Here is a 19,799-nt window from a genome sequence, read left to right on the forward strand (position 1 = left end):
TGCAGTGGCCGGATCACAGCTCACTGCAAGCTCCGCCTCCCGGGTTCACGCCATTCTCCTGCCTCAGCCTCCCGAGTAGCTGGGACTACAGGCGCCCGCCACCTCACCCGGCTAGGTTTTTGTATTTTTTCTTAGTAGAGACGGGGTTTCACCGTGTTAGCCAAGATGGTCTCGATCGCCTGACCTCGTGATCCGCCCGTCTCGGCCTCCCAAAGTGCTGGGATTACAGGCTTGAGCCACCGCGCCCGGCCATTTTTTTTTTTTTTTCAGTAGAGATGGGGTTTCACTATGTTGGCCAGGCTGGTCTCGAACTCCTGACCTTAGGTGATCCACCCACCTTGGCCTCCCAAAGTGCCAGGATTACAGGGTTGAGCCACCATGCCCAGCCCCTTTCTACCTCTTGAAGGACACAAGGAGCATCATGGGGAAATTCCATCCCAGGCCCCATGCCAGCTGGCCCTTTCCAGATGTGATCTCAGGTGAGCCAGGTCCACCCCAGTGGTTTCTGCAGATGCTGCCTCCTTGTCAGGCCTCTGTGAAGCCCACTCAAGGTGTGGGGCGCATGCGACCTCCTGACTGTGACAGTGGTGTCCTCCCTCCCCTCCCCTGTACTCCCTCTTCCCCTCCCTGACCTTTGAGCCCAACACCACTCTGCCCAAGCCCAGATTCTGGTCTGGGTACAGCGGAAACCCCCCCCAGCAAGTCCCTTCCACTGGGAGGAGGGGTGGGCGAGGAAGGCGCAGCTCAGCCCAGCAACAGACAGTTAGTTCAACAATACCCTGTTGCCTGTGGGGTGACCGGCTGGCGGGCAAACGGGTGTAGTGGACAGCAGGCATGGGTGGATGGAGGCAGGGAAATGGCAGGAGCTGGGGCAGGGCTTTGGAGTAGGCAGCCTTGGGCTCCAGGCAGTGCCACTGGGAACAGGCTGTGTGACCTTGGGCAGGTCACCTGGGGGTGGCTCTTCCTCTGTGAAAAGAGGACAGTGTGTCTCTCTGTCCCAAAGGGTTGCTGCGAGCCTCACAGTTAAACAGGGGCAAAGTGCTGAGAACACGCCTAAACATGGGAGGGGCTAAAATCACAAGAGTCATCAATAATTATCAATTACTAGTTCTCAGCTAGGCGCGGTGGCTCACACCTATAATCCCAGCACTTGGGGAGGCTGAGGCAGGGGGGATCACCTGGCGAAACCCTGTCTTTCCTAAAAATACAGAAATTAGCTGGGCAGGCGCCTGTAATTCCAGTTACTCAGGAGGCTGAGGCATGAGAATCGCTTGAACCTCCCAGCAGAGGTTGTAGTGAGCTGAGATCTCACCACTGCACTGCAGCCTGGGTGACAGAGTGAGACTGTCTCAAAAAAAACAAAACAAATTACTAGTCTCATGCCACTGAATCACTTGTGGAATGCTGCAGCCCAGCCCCAAGGCACAGGCAGGAGTTGCCAGGGTGGACTGCGCTCCCTGGAGTCGCTCCTGCCAGGGCGGCGGCGCTCCCTCCTACAAGGCAGGCTGGCATTTCAGCCGCCCCCAGGATGTTCCCACCTGGAGAATGAGATGAACCTACCCCACCCCGCCCACCTGCTCCTCCCCATCCTAGTTTCCCAGCTCCCCATCCACCCAGGCCAAGCCAGAACCCTTCTACTATCCTTCCGTTTCCTTCAGGCCCACCCCCAAGCCAGACTCCAGCCCTGCCTTCTTTTTTTTTTGAGACGGAGTCTCGCTCTGTCGCCCAGGCTGGAGTGCAGTGGCCCGCTCACTGCAAGCTCTGCCTCCAGGGTTGACGCCATTCTCCTGCCTCAGTCTCCCGAGTAGCTGGGACTACAGGCACCCGCCACTGCGCCTGGCTAGTTCTTTTTTTGTATTTTTTAGTAGAGACGGGGTTTCACCGTGTTAGCCAGGATGGTCTCGATCTCCTGACCTCGTGATCCGCCCGTCTCGGCCTCCCAAAGTGCTGGGATTACAGGCTTGAGCCACTGCGCCCGGCCCAGCCCTGCCTTTGAAGGGCTGTGGGACTTGCCCCTCCTTGCTGCCCTCATGACCACCTTTCCCTCAGCCTCACCCCACTCTGCAGTGGCACCCAGCCTCCTTCTCAGGCTCCTGCCTCCAGGCCTCCCCTCCGACCCACACTCCTTGTGGATACCAGAATGATCTTCCTAAAGCTCCCTGCCCTGGGGACACCTGATGGAGGTTCCCACTGCCTCCGGGGAGATTTCTCATCCCTGCCCTCTTCTCCTTGGTGCCCAGCACCCCCTCCACCTCCTCCCTTGTGACCCCAAGTTTCTCTTGCTCCCAAGCTGTTCCCTGTACTGTCTGTCCCTGTGCCCAGCCCAGGTTGTGCGGGCGGTCAGGGGTAGGGGTGATTCATTGAGGCAAACAGGAAAAAAGAAAGGAAGTGGGAGGAAGAGGAGAAGGAAGGAGAGGAGAAAAGGAAGAAGGGGGAAGGGAGGAGGGGGGAAGGGAGGAGGGAGGAATGGAGGAGGGAGGAAGGAAGGGGGAAGGGAGGAGGGGGAAAGGGAGGAGGGAGGAAGAGGAAGGGAGGAGGGAGGAAGAGGAAGGGAGAAGGGCTAACTCATGTTAGGTGCCCTGGGTGCCCCCGTGTGTGGCTTCACAGGATTGTGGCTAAATCCTTCGCAGTGTACTCATCTGCCCAGGGATACCTCCCCCAGGCTGTGAGCTCCATCTAGACAGGGATGACATGAGTCTCTCATCTTTTGCATCCCTTGGGGTGCAGCACAGGCCTGGCACAGAGCCAGGGCTGAGCAACAATGGAACAAGGACCTGAACTGGTAGCTGAGTGGTCCAGGCCAGTGTGGGCCTCTTCCCAGGGAGGACAGTGACCACTGCACTGTGGGATGGGGCTTCTGGGCTAGCTGACAGCCTTGCCTCCTCCTGTACTCTTGGGGCACACTGATGACCCCCAGGTTGGAAGGCACTCCCCCGCCCGCCTTCTCCACTGTACCTTCTGGAGAAAGTTGTAGAGTCTGGCCCGGAGGATGTAGATGTCGGCGTTGGTGGTGTCCTGCTTCAGCTCCTCGGTGACGAGTGAGAGGCAGGCCGGATGCCGCTTGAGGGCCAGGAGACAGGCCATGCTGAGGGCAGAGGGAACAGAGTGCTCTGTTTCCTGGGTGGGGCGTCAGGAAGCCGCTGCTGGGAGAAGGGTCCAGCAAGGGCACTCACCATCGGTAACGGAAGCACGCTTTCTCAGGCTGGAGCTCAGCAGCATGTGAGAAGACATTCAGGGCATCCAGGAAGGCACACTGCTCAAAAAGGCATTGCCCCTGGGGACACAGGGGACAGTCAATTCTGCTTGCCACCCCAGCCCAGCTGCACCCCCTGGTTGTCAGCCGAAAGCCCTGAGGCAGGAGGGAGAGATACAAGAGACAAGGATAGAGGATTTTAGATCTGGGAGAGACTTGAAGAGGCAGAGACACAGAGACAGAGATGGAGAGAGAGACAGATCTGGGGAAAGACAGCAAGAGTCAGTGAGAGATACACACTTGGCAAGAGACAGGAATACAGAGATTCAGGAACAAAGAGAAATGGAGAAAACTCAGATGGCTGGGCCAGACACGGTGGTTCACGCCTGTTATCCCATCCCAGCCCTCTGGGAGGCTAAGGCAGGTGGATCACTTGAGGCCAGGAGTTTGAGGCCAGCCTGGCCAACATGGTGAAACCCCGTCTCTACTAAAAATACAAAAATCAGCTAGGCATGTTAGTGCATGCCTGTAATCCCAGCTACTCAGGAGGCTGAGGCACGAGAATCGCTTGGACCCGGGAAGCAGAGGTTGCAGTGAGCTGAGATCATGCCACAGCCCTCCAGCCTGGGCAACAGAGCGAGACTCCATCTCAAAACAAACAAACAAACAAAAAACAAACAGAAAACAGAATCTCAGATGGCAGAAGAGACCAGCAGAACTAACATGAATATGCTGTAGCCTGGCCCTGGGCCCTGGGTGCTGAGCCCTGTGCTAAGAACTTGAACTTGTTTTCTCACTGGCACCAGCATGCTTCTCTTATAGATAAACAAACTGAGGCTCAGAGAGGCGGAGTGACTTGCACAAGGGCACACAGCAAGTGGCCGTGCAGGACACGGGCCCGCAACAGACAGATTCAGCACACGGTCTGAGGGCCCCAAATGTTTCTTTTTAAGAACAGATTTTTTTTTTTTTTGAGACAGTGTCCTGTTCTGTCACCCAGGCTGGAGTACAGTGGTACGATCTCAGCTCACCCCAACCTCTGCCTTCTGGTTTCAAGAGATTCTCCTGCCTCAGCCTCCCAATTAGCTGGGATTGGGAGGCCGGGCATAGTGGCTCACGTTTGTAATCCTAGCACTTTAGGAGGCCGAGGCGGGCAGATTGCCTGAGCCCAGGAGTTCGAGACCAGCCTGGGCAACAAAGTGAAACCCCGTCTCTACTAAAATACAAAAAAATTAGACAGCCATAGTGGCATGTGCCTATAGTTCCAGCTACTCAGGAGGCTGAGGCAGGAGAATTGCTTAAACCCGGGAGGCAGAGGTTACAGTGAACCGAGATCATGCCACTGTACTCCAGCCTGGGCGACAGAGCAAGACTCTGTCTCAAAAACAATAATAATAATAAAATAAAAATAAGATATAAAATTCAGTTCTTTAGTCACACTTGCCACATGTCACGGGCTCAACAGTTCCACGTGGCTGGTGGGTAGCATATTGGACACTGTCATTATGGCAGAAAGCCGAAATGGACAGTGCTGCCAAACTTGACTCAACCCTGGCAGTAAACCAGCCTTGGAGATGAGAGGGGCAGCAGGTGGGGACCCAGACACAGGGACAAGGAGGAATCCAAGGAGACGGAGCTGGGCCCAGGAGCCAGGAGAGCCCCTGGAGGGAAAGCCAGTGGTGTGAGGTGTGTGCCCTGCATGGGCCCGGGCAGCCCCAGGCACCTGTAGGTAGAGCACAAAGGTGAGGCGCTCCAGGTGCTTGCAGTTGTCCTGCTGTAAGGAGTAGGCCCTTCGCAGGTTCTGGGCAGCTGAGGAGAAGTCACAGAGCTGGAGGTAGGCCTCGGCCCGCAAAGCGTAGAAGTCCACCTAAGGATGAGGGGACCCAGGCTGCTGGATCCTCCCCACCATCTGTCCCTGGAGGGTAGGGGAAAGTCTCCGCCCCCCCCCCCCCCCCAGGGTTGACACCCAATTCCCATCAGGGACTTGGTGGCCATGAGAGGAGGGATCTGGCAGGTGCAACAGGGAGGGAGGAAGCATGTTCCAGCAACTGTCTGTGCCCACCCAGGTCTGCCTCTCACCAGCTGTGGGTCCAGGTGGAGCGCGCGGGAGAAGAACAGCACAGCTGTCTCCCAGTCTGCCTGCTCCAAGCACTGCTGGCCTCTGGAGTAGCTGTGGAGAAAGTGGGGACAGGCAGAGGGGTGGCCCTGACTGTGGACCAGCCCAGGGCATACGGCTGGGGTGGGGGTTGTGGAAGGCAAGGGAGCTGGGTGGAGAGGCAGGAGTAGACAGAAGCCCAGGGAGAGCAGGCTGGAGTCCAGCCAGGCCATCAGCCTCGTTTCCACTGAGATGGAAGAGCCCCATTAGACAGTTGAGTTCACTGAGGCCCGAAGAGAGTAAGTGGCTCAAAGCTGCACGGTATGTGAATGGCTGTGTCGGGCAGGAATCTGGGAACCCAAAGCAAGGTAGTCACTCACTACTCCCTGACTTTGAGGGGCACTGTTAACGCCATGACCTTTGGCTTTACATCACAGATGCTTTGGAACACCTGGCTGGTTCCAAAGATGTGCTGCAGGATCCCTTTGGGGGCTGGAATCACCCATGGCTTTGGGATGTCCTGTGAGGGGCCCTGGTCAACCTGCAGGGCATCCTAGAACCAAAGGACAGCAAGCTGCGGCAGGCCCCCGAGATGACCCCCACCCACTGACACACTCGCCAGCATTCTGCAGGGAGGGAGGAGAGACAGAAATGAGGCCTGGAAGGAGGCACTCCCACTCGGGGGTCTGGTGGCGCTCCCAGTCCCATTCCCCTTAGGGCCGCGCCAACCTGTTCCTCTCCAGTCCTGCCCTTCTCCCTCTCCTGTGGTCAAGGTCAGGGATCAGGGTCCTCACGCTTACACCACCATCTGCTCTCCCCCCGGGCCTTCCCAGCTCCCACTTCCGGCTACTGACACCCCAAGCTCTGATGTCTCCAGCTCAGGCCCGGTCCCAAGTCTCAGGCTTTGGGGATCCTACAGCCCCTTGGGTACCCTTCAGGACCCTCACTCCAGCAGGCCACACTGAGCACCTCACCTGACTTCTGCCCCCAGGCTCTCCCATCTTGGTGAGGTCACCTTCCCCACCAGCTACCCAAGCCAGAAACCTCTGTCCAAGCAGCCGCCGAGCCTTACAAGGATCTCTCACATCCCTGGTTCTTAGCATGGTGGCCAGGGCCTTCCCTGAGTCGGAGTGCTGCCCCTGCCCCTCCCGGCCTTCACCCTTTCCTGTGAACCCAGCCTCGGTCTCTCTGCCTGGCCCTCTGCCTTTGCGTTAGTCTTCTCCCCAGTCCGCACCTCGTCTGAATCTGTCATGAGGCCCCTTCCAAGAGGACCCCGAGGCCTCTGCCAACTACCTCGCGGCCCTGGCCCTGACGTTGCTAGGCACCATCACCAGGACGCCCACAGGCCCCGCCCCTCTGGCCACGCCCCCGGGAACCAAGCTTTTTGAGCCGGAGGGAGGTAGAAAACTTTTATTAGCTGGGGAGGTTGAGGTCTACATGGGGGAAAGGACTTGCCCGATTTTCGCCGCGAGGCAGGGCCATAGCCGGGAGCATAACAAGGCTTCCGTCTCCCAACCGAAGGTCAAACAAGAGCTCCAAGCGTCCCACACAAATCCCGCAGGGACACTGTGACGCCGCGCCACTGAAGGCGCCTGGGCTTCCGGACTCGGCCACCGCCTCGCCGCTTCCGCTCCTCAGAAGCATGGCGGCCATGCAGCCCGGCTCGGATTGGACGTTGGCGGGCGACGCCAAACAAATGGCAACGCGATTGGCTGCTGCGGGGTGATGACGTCAGGGGCCGGTGTCCCGGGAATGGCGGCAGCGTGAGGCCGCGCGGCTTTTTGGGCGCCCGACAGTGGCTGAGTCGAGCCATGAACCGATGCGTTTTGGAGCCTCGGCCCCCGGGGAAGCGTTGGATGGTGAGTGGCGTGGGGCGGCGACGTAGGCGCTCCCGGTCCCTAGCTTCAGTTCGGCCATTATGTCCCGGGAGCCGAGTGCCCCCAAATTGTTGCTCTGTTTTCTTAACTGGTAGGTCCGGTGCTCTACGGGCTCCAAACTTCCAGAAGCTCCGTTCCTGCACTAGGGCGCCCTGCCTGCCCAGCCTTCTGGAGTTCTCGGGGGTCAAGTTTCTGGGCCCTTTCTTCGCGCCCCTTGCCCACTGCAGCGTTGCTCTGCGTTTCTGCTCGTCTGCTTTGGAGCCCACGGGACGCTGTGAGATCGGGGGTGGCGAGAGTTGTTGGGCCTCAGTTTCCCTGGTGCCGCCCGCAGGTGGCTGGCCTGGGGAATCCCGGACTGCCCGGCACACGACACAGCGTAGGCATGGCGGTGCTGGGGCAGCTGGCGCGGCGGCTGGGTGTGGCGGAGAGTTGGACGCGCGACCGGCACTGTGCGGCCGACCTCGCCCTGGCCCCGCTGGGAGATGCCCAACTGGTCCTGCTCCGGCCACGGCGGCTTATGAACGCCAACGGGCGCAGCGTGGCCCGGGCTGGTGAGTTGAGAGCGCCAGGGACTGGCGGGCCGGCCGAGGGGGCGGGGGTGAGGGTGGGGGTGCAGGGGCCAGAGCGGGACGGGCTGTGACAGATCCGCGGGTTCACCTCCAAGTACCTGTTGAGCTCCAGTTGCTGCATGGCCTTGGGTACTTGTGGGGGCCTCTGTTTCTTTATATGTGAAGTGGGATTGATTAGTTGTGGCCCCTCATCATGGGAGTCTGGACAGTGCCCCTCTGGGCAGATGAGCAGTAACCAGAGCTGCCGTTTCCCTGTGCTAAGCGGAGCTGTTTGGGCTGACTGCCGAGGAAGTCTACCTGGTGCATGATGAGCTGGACAAGCCCCTGGGGAGACTGGCTCTGAAGCTGGGGGGCAGTGCCAGGTGAGGTCCTGAGATGGTCAGGGTTGGGATAGGGCTTCAGGCCTCCCAGTTGGGGTGGACTAGGGCTGCTGACCCAGTCTCCACAGGAAATGGGCTGCTCTGACCCAGCCGGGGCAGGGAGGGGTGGAAGGACACTGCCCCAGGGAGGCACTAACTGCCCCTCCCATATCCCTTGAAGGGGCCACAAAGGAGTCCGTTCCTGCATTAGCTGCCTCAACTCCAATGTGAGTCTACCCTTTTGTTGTGCAACTGGGTCGGGTGGGCCAGGGGTCCCCCAGCACCTCGCCAAAGCTTCCTGGGCCTCTCTGGCTCCCCCACAGGCAATGCCAAGGCTGCGGGTGGGCATCGGACGCCCGACACACCCTGAGGCAGTACAGGCCCATGTGCTGGGCTGCTTCTCCCCTGCTGAGCAGGAGCTGCTGCCTCTGTTGCTGGATCGAGCCACCGACCTGATCTTGGACCACATTCGTGAGCGAAGCCAGGGGCCCTCATTGGGGCCGTGACACCAGTGGCCATGGCTGCCCGCCTGACTGTAGTACCCACCAACCCAGCCAGGGCCACAGACCTGCCATGCCAGCCTTGGTATCTACTTTTTATACAACTGTCTCTAGACTGTTGCAGGCTGCCTGCGGATTAAAGTGGGGGTGACTGTGACTGGACCAGTCCATTTCTGAAGTAGGTTCTTCTCTCTGTGTCCTATTTAGAACGTAGGAGAACTTCAGGAAGACTAAACGTTTTGAGCCTTTTTAGAGAAGCAGGGGTACGCATCTGTAAGATTAAAGATGCTGGCTTGGAGGCCGGGCGCAGTGGCTCACGCCTGTAATCCCAGCACTTGGGGAGGCCGAAGCTGGGGGATTGCTTGACTTCAGGAGTTCGAGACCAGCCTGGCCAACATGGTGAAACCCCATCTCTACTAAAAATACAAAAATTAGCCGGGTGTGGTGGCGCGCACCTGTAATCCCAGCTACTTGGGAGGCTGAGGCAGGAGAATCACTTGAACCCGGGAGGCGGAGGTTGCCGTGAGCTGAGACTGCCATGAGCTGAGATTGCGGCACTGCACTCCAGCCTGGGTGACAGAGTGAGACTCCGTCTCAAAAAAAAAAAAAAAAAAAAGATGCTGGCTTGGAAGCCGAGGCCTCTTCAGGGGGATCCCACTCTGCTGGTGGGGGAGGGAACAACAGGGTCCAGCCAACCCCCCTCCCAGGGCATGTGTGGGCAATGCCTTGGCCCACTGAGGCTGGGCCACCCCTTTCTTCAGCCCATTTTACAGATGGGAAGGCTCAGAGAGGTCTGGTTACATCCGCAGGACCACACAGCTGTGGCCTGGCAGAGCCTCAGTTTACTCCCAGGACTGGCTGCCACCTTGCTTTCCCTGGGGCCCCGAGCACCCTCACCTCAGGGCTGCTCTGTGCCCGGAAGGTCCCCACACGGGTGACAGATGACAGCAGCCTGAGGTCCTGGGGGTTGGGTGGGATGCGGGCCTGGCGAGGTACCAGGCCTAGATCCCCCGGCTGGTAGCGGGTGATGTCAGAGAGCTGCGGCAGCAGAGACCCAGTCCTGGGCAGCTGGATGCTGGACTGGCTGTGGGGAGGGGACCGAGGGTCACAGAGCCTTCGACGAGCCAGGTTTCTGGCCCAGGGTGAGCCGAGCACTGTCCCCATGGCTGCATGCCTTTGCCCTGCTCTCTCTGACCGCCTCTGAGGCCACACAGGGCCACTTGTTCACCTCTCCTTGGGTGGGCCATGGGACTGTGACTCCGGGTGGGGACAGACAGCCTTCTGGGGTCTCGGGACCACAGTGGAGCTGAGCATGACCAGCAGTTGCTGCAGCATCTCCTTGTGCCATGGCTGGAATGTCACGTCAAAGTCGCTGTCCTCTTCATCGGGGGGCATCTGTTGGTGAGGGTGGGGTGGCAGCAGGCCCACATTGGCCCCAGTACCCACCCTCCTCCAGGAACCTCCAACCTCATTGCCCGTTTCCACGAAGTTTTCCCTGTCTCTGGTGGGATACCCATTCTCCAGTCGGGAAGACTGAGGCCTGAGACCTTTCAGAGCCTCAGAGAAGGAATCCAGCTCCTTTAAGACCTTGGAGGGATCTTTGCCCACCAGAAACAGCGAAGGACAGACTTTCCAGGAGGCTCTCAGGGAAAAGAGGGGCCTCTGATCCTGAGGCAGCCTCTTCTCTGCTAGCAGCTTACATCTTGGGCTCACTCCCCCGCCCCCTTGCGCCCTCCCTCCCTCCCTCCTGCTCACCTGCAGAATGTTCTGGAGGAAGGAGGTGGCCTGGACCAGGGCCGCCTCCAGGCTGGCCCGAACCTTCTGCTCATTAGCCAGTTCCTGCTGTAGCCGCTGCAAATCCCCCTGCTGCTGCCCCAGCTGCAAGCTCAGCTGGTCTCTCTGGCTCCTGGACCCCAACTGGGATGAGTCAACAGCCTTCCCCCTTCCTCAGGACTGGCGCCACTTGGGGCCAGGGGCCCTGCCATTTCTCTCCAAGCCCAGAGGGGCCCCCATCCAGCCCCAAGTCCTCAGCCTGTCTGGCAGGCTGCTCTAGAGAGGGGAAGTCACTGGCCTGGGTCGTGAGATCAGAAAGAGCTGGGCCGGAGCTTGGCCCCAGCCTGCACCTGCCACCCGCCACCCGCCACCCGCCACCCGCTCCCCCGCGGGCCATACGCACTTCAGTGCCTGGTTGTCCACCTGCAGCTGCAGGGATCTCTGCTCCAACTGGCTCAGCAGGAGGCGCAGCTCCTCAGCCTCCTTGGTGTCCTGCTGCTGCTCCTGGCATTTCTTGGTCAGCATGAGGATAATCTGCGGGTGTGGACAGGTGGCCATGCCCTCAGCCAGCCCTGTCCCCCAGTTGCGGACACAGCCAGGCCTCCCCTGCTCCCCCGTGCAGAGTGACCAGTGAGCTCTCCAGGACTGGGCTCTGCTTCCATAAGTTATGGGGGCTTTAAGTAAATACAATCCGGAGCTAGGCCCAGCGCCCTGCAGCCCCCACACGAGGCCCAGTCCACTCTCTGCTGCCTCCCTCCCTCCTGACTTGACTGTCCCTGCAGGGCCCCCAGGGCAGCCTCCTGCCTTGTATGCCAAATGCCCTGTACTCAGGCCTGCAGGCTTACCTTCTGGTGGCCTCTTTTGTGCCTGGCCATGACCTTCTGGGTGTTCTCCAGCAGCTCCAGCTGTTTGCACAGATTGCCCTGGCTTCCCTTGAGCTTCTCATTCTCCTGCAGCAGCTTCATGCCTTGCTGGGAGATCCTGGCCATCTGCAGGGTAATGCCGTTGTTCTCTTTGATGGCCCGCTTCGTTGTCTCCCACATCCGGTTCGTGGTCACCTTGTGGAACTCACTGGCCATGAGGTTCACGCGTTGGATGATCTCTTTCCTCAGTCTGGCCGGAAAGGTGGGAGGGGAAGGGGTCAGACAGAGCGGGCACAAGCCCTGGGCACACCCCTTTCCTCTGTGAGGTTCCCAGAGCACCTAGGGCTGTTAAATACCAGCATACTCTCTCCCAGGGAGGGTGGGGGCTATAGGCAGGAGGCTTTCCCTATAGATCCTCTGGACCTTTGTAATTGGTACCATTTCAATGTACTCTCACCTATTAAGTAAACATGATTTAATCCCAGTACGTGGCAAAAGGAAGCCCTGGGAGTCTCCAATGCCAGCGTGAGGACTGCAGCTGGGAGCTTATTCCCTTTCTCCCACCCCTCCATAATCACCAGCTGGGATTCCAAGGAGTAGCTGGGGGCAGGGGTCAGTTACCCCATCTAACCCCCCAGTTAGAAGCTGGGGCCTGAAGACTAGGATGTTTGTGGTCCCAGGGATGAAGGCTCCAAAGACCCCAGAGGGTGCCCCGCTTGCCCACCTGTCCTTGTCCAGCACCGACTTCTTCTCCAGGTTGTACGCATAGTCCCTGAACTCATTCTCCTGCTTCCGCACCTGCTCCTCCAGCAACGTAAACTTGTCCGTGACCTCCTCTTTCTGCAGCCGGAACTCCTCCAGGGCTGCCAGCTTCCCCCCTGGCCGTCACAGGGCACAAGGCCCAATAAGGGGCTGCCTCAGAGGACAGGGCCTGGAGAGGACCTTAAAGATGCCCCTTAGGTCCCTGTCCCTTCCTGTGTGCCCTTTGCGGTCTCAGTGGGGCAGGTCTACCATCCCCCACCTACACTGCCTGGCCCTGTCACCTTTACTGCCTTCATCTGGGTTACCCTCCCTCCACCCCTCCATGAATCTTGTGAAGCTTTGTTCAGGTTCCACCTCCTTCAGGAAGCCTTCCTTGATACTCTCATGAAAGTGACTGACAAAAACTGTATGTTTTTTTTTTTTTTTTTTTTTTGAGACAGAATCTTACTCTGTCACTCAGGCTAGAGTGCAGTGGCATAATCACAGCTCACTGCAGCCTCAACCTCCCAGGCTCGAGAGATCCTCCCACCTCAGCCTCCCAAGTAGCTGGGACTACATATGTGCACCACCACACCTGGCTAAATTTGTTTTTTTTTTTTTTTTTTTTTTTTTTTGGTAGAGATGGAGTCTCGCTATGTTGCCTAGGCTTGTCTCCAGCTCCTGCACTCAAGCAGTCCTCCCGCCTTGGCCTCCTAAAGCACAGGGTTTATAGGCGTAGGCCACCACGCCCAACCGGCAGCTGGACTGTATATATTCTCTGGGCTAGGTTCTAATGCCTTCTGACATTTGAGCCTCATAACCCTTGCCAACTGGGGGACCTTGGTCACGACACTTCACCTTTTGAGGTGCTTCCTTGTCTACAAACTGGTTGGGGGATGTTTCCAGCTTCGCAGGATTGCTGGGACAATTAAGGAAGACAGTGCATGCCAAGCAGCACGTGGCTATTATCCCTGTTTCCCAGGTGAGAAACAGGGTCAGTGATAGAGCTGGGATGTGTGCTGCAGGCTTGCCAGCCAGTCCCCTCCTCACCAAGGATGATGTTCTCCGTGGTGAGCTGGTCCTTGGTCTCCTGGAACTCGTGGCGCACCTGGGCTAGCTGCGCCTCGAAGGCATCCTTCTCCATCTCCTTGGCTAGCTGCAAGTTCTGGAGCTGCTCGTTGAGGTCTGTGATCTCATCCACCTGCTGGTTGAGCGTGCGCTTGAGGAAGGCCACAATCTCCTTCTTGTTATTGGCCAGCTGCTCGAACTCCTGGCGGAACAGCTTCTCCTGCACAGCCAGCTCATCCCACTTCCGCTGGTACCTGGGGTGGGGGCGGGGGTGGGGCCGTGGTCCAGGGGTCAGGCTGGGCAAGCCAGGCCTCCGGTGCAGCTGGGCCCACTCTCCTGGACCCCCTGTCCTGCAAAGGGACTTTTGAGATTCCTTGTGATCAGGATCCAGCCTCATCTCCCACTATGCCCCGATCTGACAGTCATGACCGCAGCCAATGCCTGTGCTTAGCATGTTATTTTCATTACATCACTAGAATGCAAACTCCATGAGGGCAGAGCCTTGTTATGTTCACAAGTATGTCCCCAACACCTGTGCCTGGCACATAGCAGGCATGCAGTGTGTTTGTTAAATCGTTACAACAACCTATAAGAATGTAGATACTATGATGATTTTATACCTATTTGACAGATGAGGAAACTGAGGCTCAGAAGGATAAAGGAACTCTGAATTTGTAAGTGGCAAAGCCAGGACTTGAACCTGAGTCAGTCTGACCCCCAGAATCAAGGCTCTTAGCCACAATGCCTGCTGCAGTCAGCCAGCTCTGCATCCCTCCATAACTCTTCCACACTTTCCAATCCCAAGTCTTTGTAGCTGGCATCTCCCTTACCTCTTTACATGCAGTAACCCTGCTGTTTTCTTCTCAGTGGACCCTTCTTGGCCCTGAGCCATATCTGTGGCCCTCTCTTTGGTGCTCTCCTGTAAGTTGGCCCTTGTCCCACTGGGTGGTCAAAACCTAAGACCATGTCCCTCTCCTCCACCTCTGTATTCTCAGGGCCTGGCAGACAGCTTGGCAAATAGTAAGCACCCAATAACTCTGTTAAATACATTTGCCTTGAATACATTCTACCTGATGTCTCAGCTCAAGGGAAGTTTGTGAATTTCAAGGGAAGTGTGTTAATTTTAATCAGTATCACATAACCAGTTTACTGGTTTTCAATAGAATAACCGAAGTTACTTGGAAAGTTTTTTTTTGTTTTTTGTTTTTTTTACATTTTATCTATCTATCTATCTATCTATTTATTTATTTATTTATTTATTTATTTATTTATTTATTTATTTTTTGAGACGGAGTCTTGATCTGTCGCCCAAGTTGGAGTGCAGTGGCGCAATCTTGGCTTACTGCAACCTCCGCCTCCCGGGTTGAAGTGATTCTCCTGCCTCGGCCTCCTGGGTAGCTGGTATTACAGGCGCCCGCCACTACGCCTGGCTAATTTTTGTATTTTTAGTAGAGATGGGGCTTCACCATGTCGGTCAGGTTGGTCTTGAACTCCTGACCTCGTGATCTGCCCACCTTGGCCTCCCAAAGTGGTGGGATTACAGGCGTGAGCCACCGCGCCTGGCCTGGAAAGTTGTTTTGCATCACAATTTAGTTGACCAACATCTTTCAAATAGTGACTGCACACAGAACATTTCAGGGGTGTGGGCTGAGGAAGAAGTCTTGCATAGAGGAGTCAGGAGGCCAGGGCTCCCATCCTGGTCCCTCCTCTTCCTGGGGGTGACTTCCCTTCTCTGAGCCTCAGTCTTCCCCATCTGTGCAATGGGGATGACATCAGACCTCTCTAGTAAGACTGCTGTGAGGACTCAGTGGGCACCAGCATGTGGCCTGCCTGGCACCACGAGGGACTCAGCATTAGCTGTGGTTACCCACGGCATCAGTCACCTGGGGAAGAGCTGCCGCCTACTGGTTTGTCTTTTACGGTCACCCTGAGACTGGGGCTGGTGCCTCACAACTGGGAGGAAACTGGTTGTAACATAAGAAAATGATGGGCAGGTGAACATGGCTCTGAATGAAGAGTTAGAGGATCTCCCCCCACCACCATGTCACACACAAAACTGGCTCTAGAATAGAATGTCACATCCATGGAGGGGGAATCAACCTTCCCCACTTACATTTGGGGAAACTGAGGCCCAGCATGGAGAAACAACTGGGCTCATGTGCTGGGTGAGTCAGTGGGGCACAGGTGCCGCCGCCAGGAAGCGGAAGTGGGACCAGGGGGTCCACCCGCCTGCCAGACGGCTGTTTCCACCCTTTCATAAAGCCTGTGATCCCACGGGCCAGGAGTGAGGCAGGGGGAAGTGGGAATTGTGGGGGGTGGGGCCACGAGTTAGCATCGTGGGTCCAGGGTTCTAGGAGCTGGGAAGGTGGGGAAATCCATTTACCCTTAAAATCTTGAAACCTCCCAAAGGTACGTATGAGGAAATGAAATGGGATGGGGTCTGGACATCCCAGGGGAGGTCAGAACACAGGCCTAGGGCCCCTTGGCCAAACCCACACGGGGGCCACCTGGGCATGGGCTTCTGACCCAGGGCACCAGACTCCTGCCTGCCAGCCCACGTACCGGGCCAGCCGGTCCTCCAGGTCTCGGATCTGGATGTGGTAGAACTCCTTCGTCTCCTTGTCCAGAGGCGGCTCCATGGCCACCACCAGCTCCTTCTTGCCGCCTTTCTTCTTCTTGACTTCAAGCTCCTTGCCTGCCTTGCTCACACTCTTTTTGGGAGCCATGGCTGATGGCAACCAGGGCTCCAGGCCCCAGGAAGAGGCCAGGTGGTTGCTAAGGAAGCTGGTCCCGTACATAGCAACAGGCCGAGGGAGTGAGGCTGGGCTTAAAGGGACCCTGCCCTGTTCCTGCTGGGTGCCAGTACCAGGTCCCACTCCAAGGCAGATGACATCACTGAGGGCCCAGGAGTCCCAGGCCACGGGAGGCAGGATGCCTGGCTCCCAGGGCAACTTTTTGGGCTTCTGGGGATACCCCCTCTTTCCCCCACGTGGAAATAAGCACCATGGGGAATGGTCATGTGGGTCAGGGCCCTGGAAATCGCCATCCTGTCCTTTGTGCTGATCAGACACTAACCCCAGGCACACGAAGCCTGTTCTGCAGCTTTGGCCTGGGGTGACAGTGTCCTGGCGTGGGTGCAGTAGGGGGTCCAGCTGATGGGGCCCTGGCCGGCAGCTGGGTGCCTCTATGAGCTCCATTCCCAGGCCCGATCTCAGCCAGCCATGCCTGTGTGCCTGCCTGTGTTCCTCACCAGCCCAGGCACTCACCCCTGGGACAGTGGGCAGGTCCTTTCCATCCCTGTCGTCCCAGGGCTTGGCACTTAGCAAGAGATGGCTATAGCACCACCCTGAAAAACTCTGACAGTAGCCAAGGGGAATGGCAGTGGCACTTCAGCAAATGTGGTTTCTTGGAGCAACTAGGACCCTTGGGGCGGGGCGGGGGGATGAGGAGAACTTGGGGGCACGGTGAGGGGTCAGAAGCACAGGGAGGTGGGGGCGTTTTTACTGTTGGTGATGAGAAAGGTCAGAGAAGTGATTGGTTGGTCAAAACTGGGCTCACGGGCCGGGCGCGGTGGCGGGCGCCTGTAGTCCCAGCAACTCAGGAGGCTGAGGCAGGAGAATGGCGTAAACCCGGGAGGCGGAGCTTGCAGTGAGCTGAGATCCGGCCACTGCACTCCAGCCCGGGCGACAGAGCGAGACTCCGTCTCAAAAAAAAAAAAAAAAAAAAAAAAAACTGGGCTCACATTTGGGCTCTGTCTGACCTCCAGTGGGTCCTTGGGCCAATGGCCTGAACCTTGCTCTGTGAAAGAGTTCGCAAGACCTCATCTGTAAAGTTGTAACAGCGCCCTGCGCAGGGATACGGTCCAGGGATGCTGGGGGCACTTAGTGATTGCTGGCCCATGAAGCTCCCGCCCACTTTGTGTGATAGGCAGGCAGCTCCTGGAATTTCCAACAGCCCTGGACCCCACCTGTGGCGGTCTGCCCTTCCCAGGGTGCCTGTTCCCTGCAGGCAGGGCAGCCCTGGGAGGGTAAAAATGTGACTGGCAGAGGGAAGAGACCCCCACACTTCTGCACAGGTCTCAGCCTGAGTGCACTCACCACAGTGAGGGAGCTCTGGCTACCCAGGCCTTGCGGGGAGAGGAGAGGAGGCCTGGCCCAGTGCCCTTCCAGCCCAACGCGATGCCCCTCCTCCTGCTGGACATTGCCCCCTCCCCCACCTCAACAGCTGCTCCTGCAGAGCCTGGGTGGGCAAAAATTCCCACGGTGCTCCCAGCTGACTGGGGGCCTCCCTGTGTCTCCCCCATTTCTATTCTCTTTTCCCCAGGCCCATCACAGGGGGTAGCTCTGAATTCCCAGCCTGATGGGGACCCACGGCCCCTCGGGCAGCCTGGAACCCACAGCGGGTGCCAGCTTGGACACCTGCCCTCCTCGCCTTCGTCAGCATCAGGATGGCTTTGTCAGCACCACGTGGCAAGAGGGATGAGCTGAACTTCTCGGCCAGCCTTCCAGGTGGAGGCAGGGAGGGGCGCTGCAGGTTGGAGGGAGAGCACTTCCTGGGGTTTGCTTGGAGACTCTCCCCAAAGCTCCCTACTTTGGACCCTAGGCCGCTACTTGCCACAGGGGCACTGTCTCATTATCATTTGTGCAGCTGCCTTCCGTAGTCTCCTGGGGACTGAGACTGATGGGCCCAGAGCTGCGGGAGCTGTGAGACACAAAGTCAGCAGCCCCGCGGGAGCTGGATCTTCTGAGGGGAGGTAGGCAGTGCACAAAGCCATGCAGACTGCAGCACCGGCCAAGGACAGTGGACAGTGACCTCGGGCACTGTCACCTCTGGGAGGCTTTGGAGGGAAGAAACCTAGGCCCTAGGGAGGCAGGGAGGCCAGGCATCATTAAACATGCCCCTGGCCAGGTGCACTGGTTCATGCCTATTATCCCAGCACTTTCAGAGGCCAAGGTGGGAGGATCACTTAAGGCCAGGAGTTCAAGACCAGCCTGGGCAATATAGCAAGACCCCCCCCCCATCTCTAAAAAAAAAACAGGCATGGTGGCATACGCCTGTAGTCCCAGTTACTCAGGAGGCTGAGGTGGGAGGATTGCTTGAGCCCAGGAGTTCGAGGCTGCAGTGAGTTACGATCGTGCCACAGGGTCTCTGTTCACAACACCATCTGGTCTGAGTTAGGTACAGGCCAATAAAGGAGGTAGTTAATTTACAACAAGGTCAGTGATGGGGAGGGGAGTTCCGGTCTCCGGTCTTTCCTCGTCGTTTACAGAACGGGAACAATGGGGAAGAGGGTTAAGCTCCAGTCTAAGAGGCAGATCTACAGAACAGGCTCTGTGACCCACATCACAGTCACTTCTCTCTCAAGGCTTAAAGTGGTTTTGGGGTTCCAAGAGCTTTTACATATTTTTTTTTTTTTTTTTTTTTTTTTTGAGACGGGGTCTTGCTGTGTCCCCCAGGCCGGAGTGCAGTGGCGCGATCTCGGCTCACTGCGAGATTCGCCTCCCGGGTTCACGCCATTCTCCTGCCTCAGCCTCCTGAGTAGCTGGGACTACAGGCGCCCACTACTGCGCCCGGCTAATTTTTTGTATTTTTAGTAGAGACGGGGTTTCACCGTGGTCTCGATCTCCTGACCTTGTGATCTGCCCACCTCGGCCTCCCAAAGTGCTGGGATTACAGGCGTGAGCCACTGCGCCTGGCCAGCTTTTACATTTTTTTCTTTTCTTTTTTTTTTTTTTTTTGAGACAGAGTCTCGTTCTGTTGCCCAAGCTGGAGTGCAGTGGTGCGATCTCGGCTCGCAACCTCTGCCTCCTGGGTTCAAGCGATTCTCCTGCCTCAGCCTCCCAAGTAGCTGGGGATGACACACATGCGCCACCATACCTGGCTAATTTTTTAAATTTTTTTGGTGGAGATGGAGTTTCATCATGTTGCCCAGGGTGGTATCAAACACGTGACCTCAAGTGATCTGCCCGCCTTGGCCTCCCAGAGTGCTGGGATTACAGGCATGATCCACCACACCCGGCCAGCTTTTACATTTTACTTACTCTCACATGTTGGACACCCAGCTGGTATCAGATCATTGGTGTGAAAGTAACAAATACTTGGTGTTAGAAAAACACAATTTCTCTCCCTAACCCCCCAGCTCTGTGTCGTGGAAGGTTTACCTGGGGTGTTATACTCTAGGCAGGTGTGGTCAAAAAGACAGAGGCTCTTCTCCCAGCTCCTAGTCTGGCTCCTCATTTTGCTGTGGGAGGGGAAGGCTGCTGGCCTTTCTTTACACAGCACCCACCCCTCCCTGCCCGTCCCTGTGTTGCAGAATCTCTACTGGAAGCAGGTACAGCAGACAGGACTTTCCCACCAGGCCCACCTGGAGCGTGGATGCTCTACTCCAGGTGCCGCAGGTTGAGAGTGCTTGGGCCCTGCTGGCCCAACTGCAGCTAGCTCATAGGATGGAGGCTTTTCACACCAGGTGGGGCGAGACCAGCTGAGAATATCGGTGGCTGCCACCCCCTGGTACCCACTTATAGAGCAGGATGTGACTTAGGAAAAGTAGGTCCCTCCCCCAGTTTGGTGCCATTGCGCGTGGGTTTTTGCTCTGGGGGAAGAGGCAGGGGAAGAGAACAAAGAGCTCTGTCACTCTGCCGAGGGGACTTTGCTTCCGGTCACAGCTTTAAAAAATCCATGTCTAAAGGCTGACAAAATTACAATCGATCAGTTTAAATATCGTAATTGACACTTTCTTTCTCTTTCTCTCTTTCCCTCTC

The 19,799-nt window shown here is 57.3% G+C and overlaps 2 protein-coding genes and 1 long non-coding RNA gene across 4 annotated transcripts in view; 1 reads left to right on the forward strand and 2 right to left on the reverse strand.

Annotated features, from left to right (window-relative positions):
* TTC16 (tetratricopeptide repeat domain 16) overlaps nucleotides 1-7,280 on the reverse strand; it is a 16,017-nt gene extending 8,737 nt beyond the window's left edge. The window contains exons 1-6 of the mRNA XM_023217085.2: nucleotides 6,744-7,280; nucleotides 5,669-5,841; nucleotides 5,273-5,363; nucleotides 4,917-5,060; nucleotides 3,174-3,274; nucleotides 2,956-3,085 (exon numbers count right to left, since the gene is read on the reverse strand). Coding sequence (XP_023072853.1) covers nucleotides 2,956-3,085; nucleotides 3,174-3,274; nucleotides 4,917-5,060; nucleotides 5,273-5,363; nucleotides 5,669-5,841; nucleotides 6,744-6,941 — 837 coding nt within the window. The 5' untranslated portion in view covers nucleotides 6,942-7,280. The remainder of the gene's footprint in view (nucleotides 1-2,955; nucleotides 3,086-3,173; nucleotides 3,275-4,916; nucleotides 5,061-5,272; nucleotides 5,364-5,668; nucleotides 5,842-6,743) is intronic.
* The window catches only part of LOC111545906, a 34,809-nt gene continuing 22,045 nt past the window's right edge, over nucleotides 7,036-19,799 (forward strand). The window contains exon 1 of one of the 2 annotated variants that reach the window (XR_004228469.1): nucleotides 7,036-7,147. This is a non-coding gene — a long non-coding RNA (uncharacterized LOC111545906). Of the gene's footprint in view, nucleotides 7,148-16,889; nucleotides 17,547-19,799 lie in introns of those variants that run through there. The other variant, XR_002732581.2, reaches the window with a different exon arrangement.
* Nucleotides 8,617-15,802, reverse strand: CFAP157 (cilia and flagella associated protein 157). Its single transcript, XM_031934127.1, has 9 exons — nucleotides 15,601-15,802; nucleotides 13,021-13,292; nucleotides 11,954-12,107; nucleotides 11,212-11,479; nucleotides 10,770-10,900; nucleotides 10,349-10,499; nucleotides 9,822-9,988; nucleotides 9,491-9,677; nucleotides 8,617-8,864 (listed from the first exon to the last, which is right to left on the reverse strand). The coding sequence occupies exons 1-9, from the start codon at nucleotides 15,762-15,764 to the stop codon at nucleotides 8,793-8,795; spliced, it is 1,566 nt and encodes a 521-aa protein (XP_031789987.1). The 5' UTR covers nucleotides 15,765-15,802; the 3' UTR covers nucleotides 8,617-8,792.

Source organism: Piliocolobus tephrosceles, chromosome 14 (assembly GCF_002776525.5).
Source record: "Piliocolobus tephrosceles isolate RC106 chromosome 14, ASM277652v3, whole genome shotgun sequence".
Lineage (NCBI taxonomy): Eukaryota > Metazoa > Chordata > Mammalia > Primates > Cercopithecidae > Piliocolobus > Piliocolobus tephrosceles.

Bases quoted from the DNA above. Each gene is read 5' to 3' on its own strand.
- CFAP157 (XM_031934127.1), bottom strand. From the start codon at position 15,764: ATGGCTCCCAAAAAGAGTGTGAGCAAGGCAGGCAAGGAGCTTGAAGTC. The intron at 10,901-11,211 runs GTAAGCCTGCAG...CCACACCCGCAG, and splicing joins ACAAAAGAGGCCACCAGAAG to ATTATCCTCATGCTGACCAA. The intron at 9,678-9,821 runs GTGAACAAGTGG...CCCTCCCCACAG, and splicing joins CATGGCCCACCCAAGGAGAG to CCAGTCCAGCATCCAGCTGC.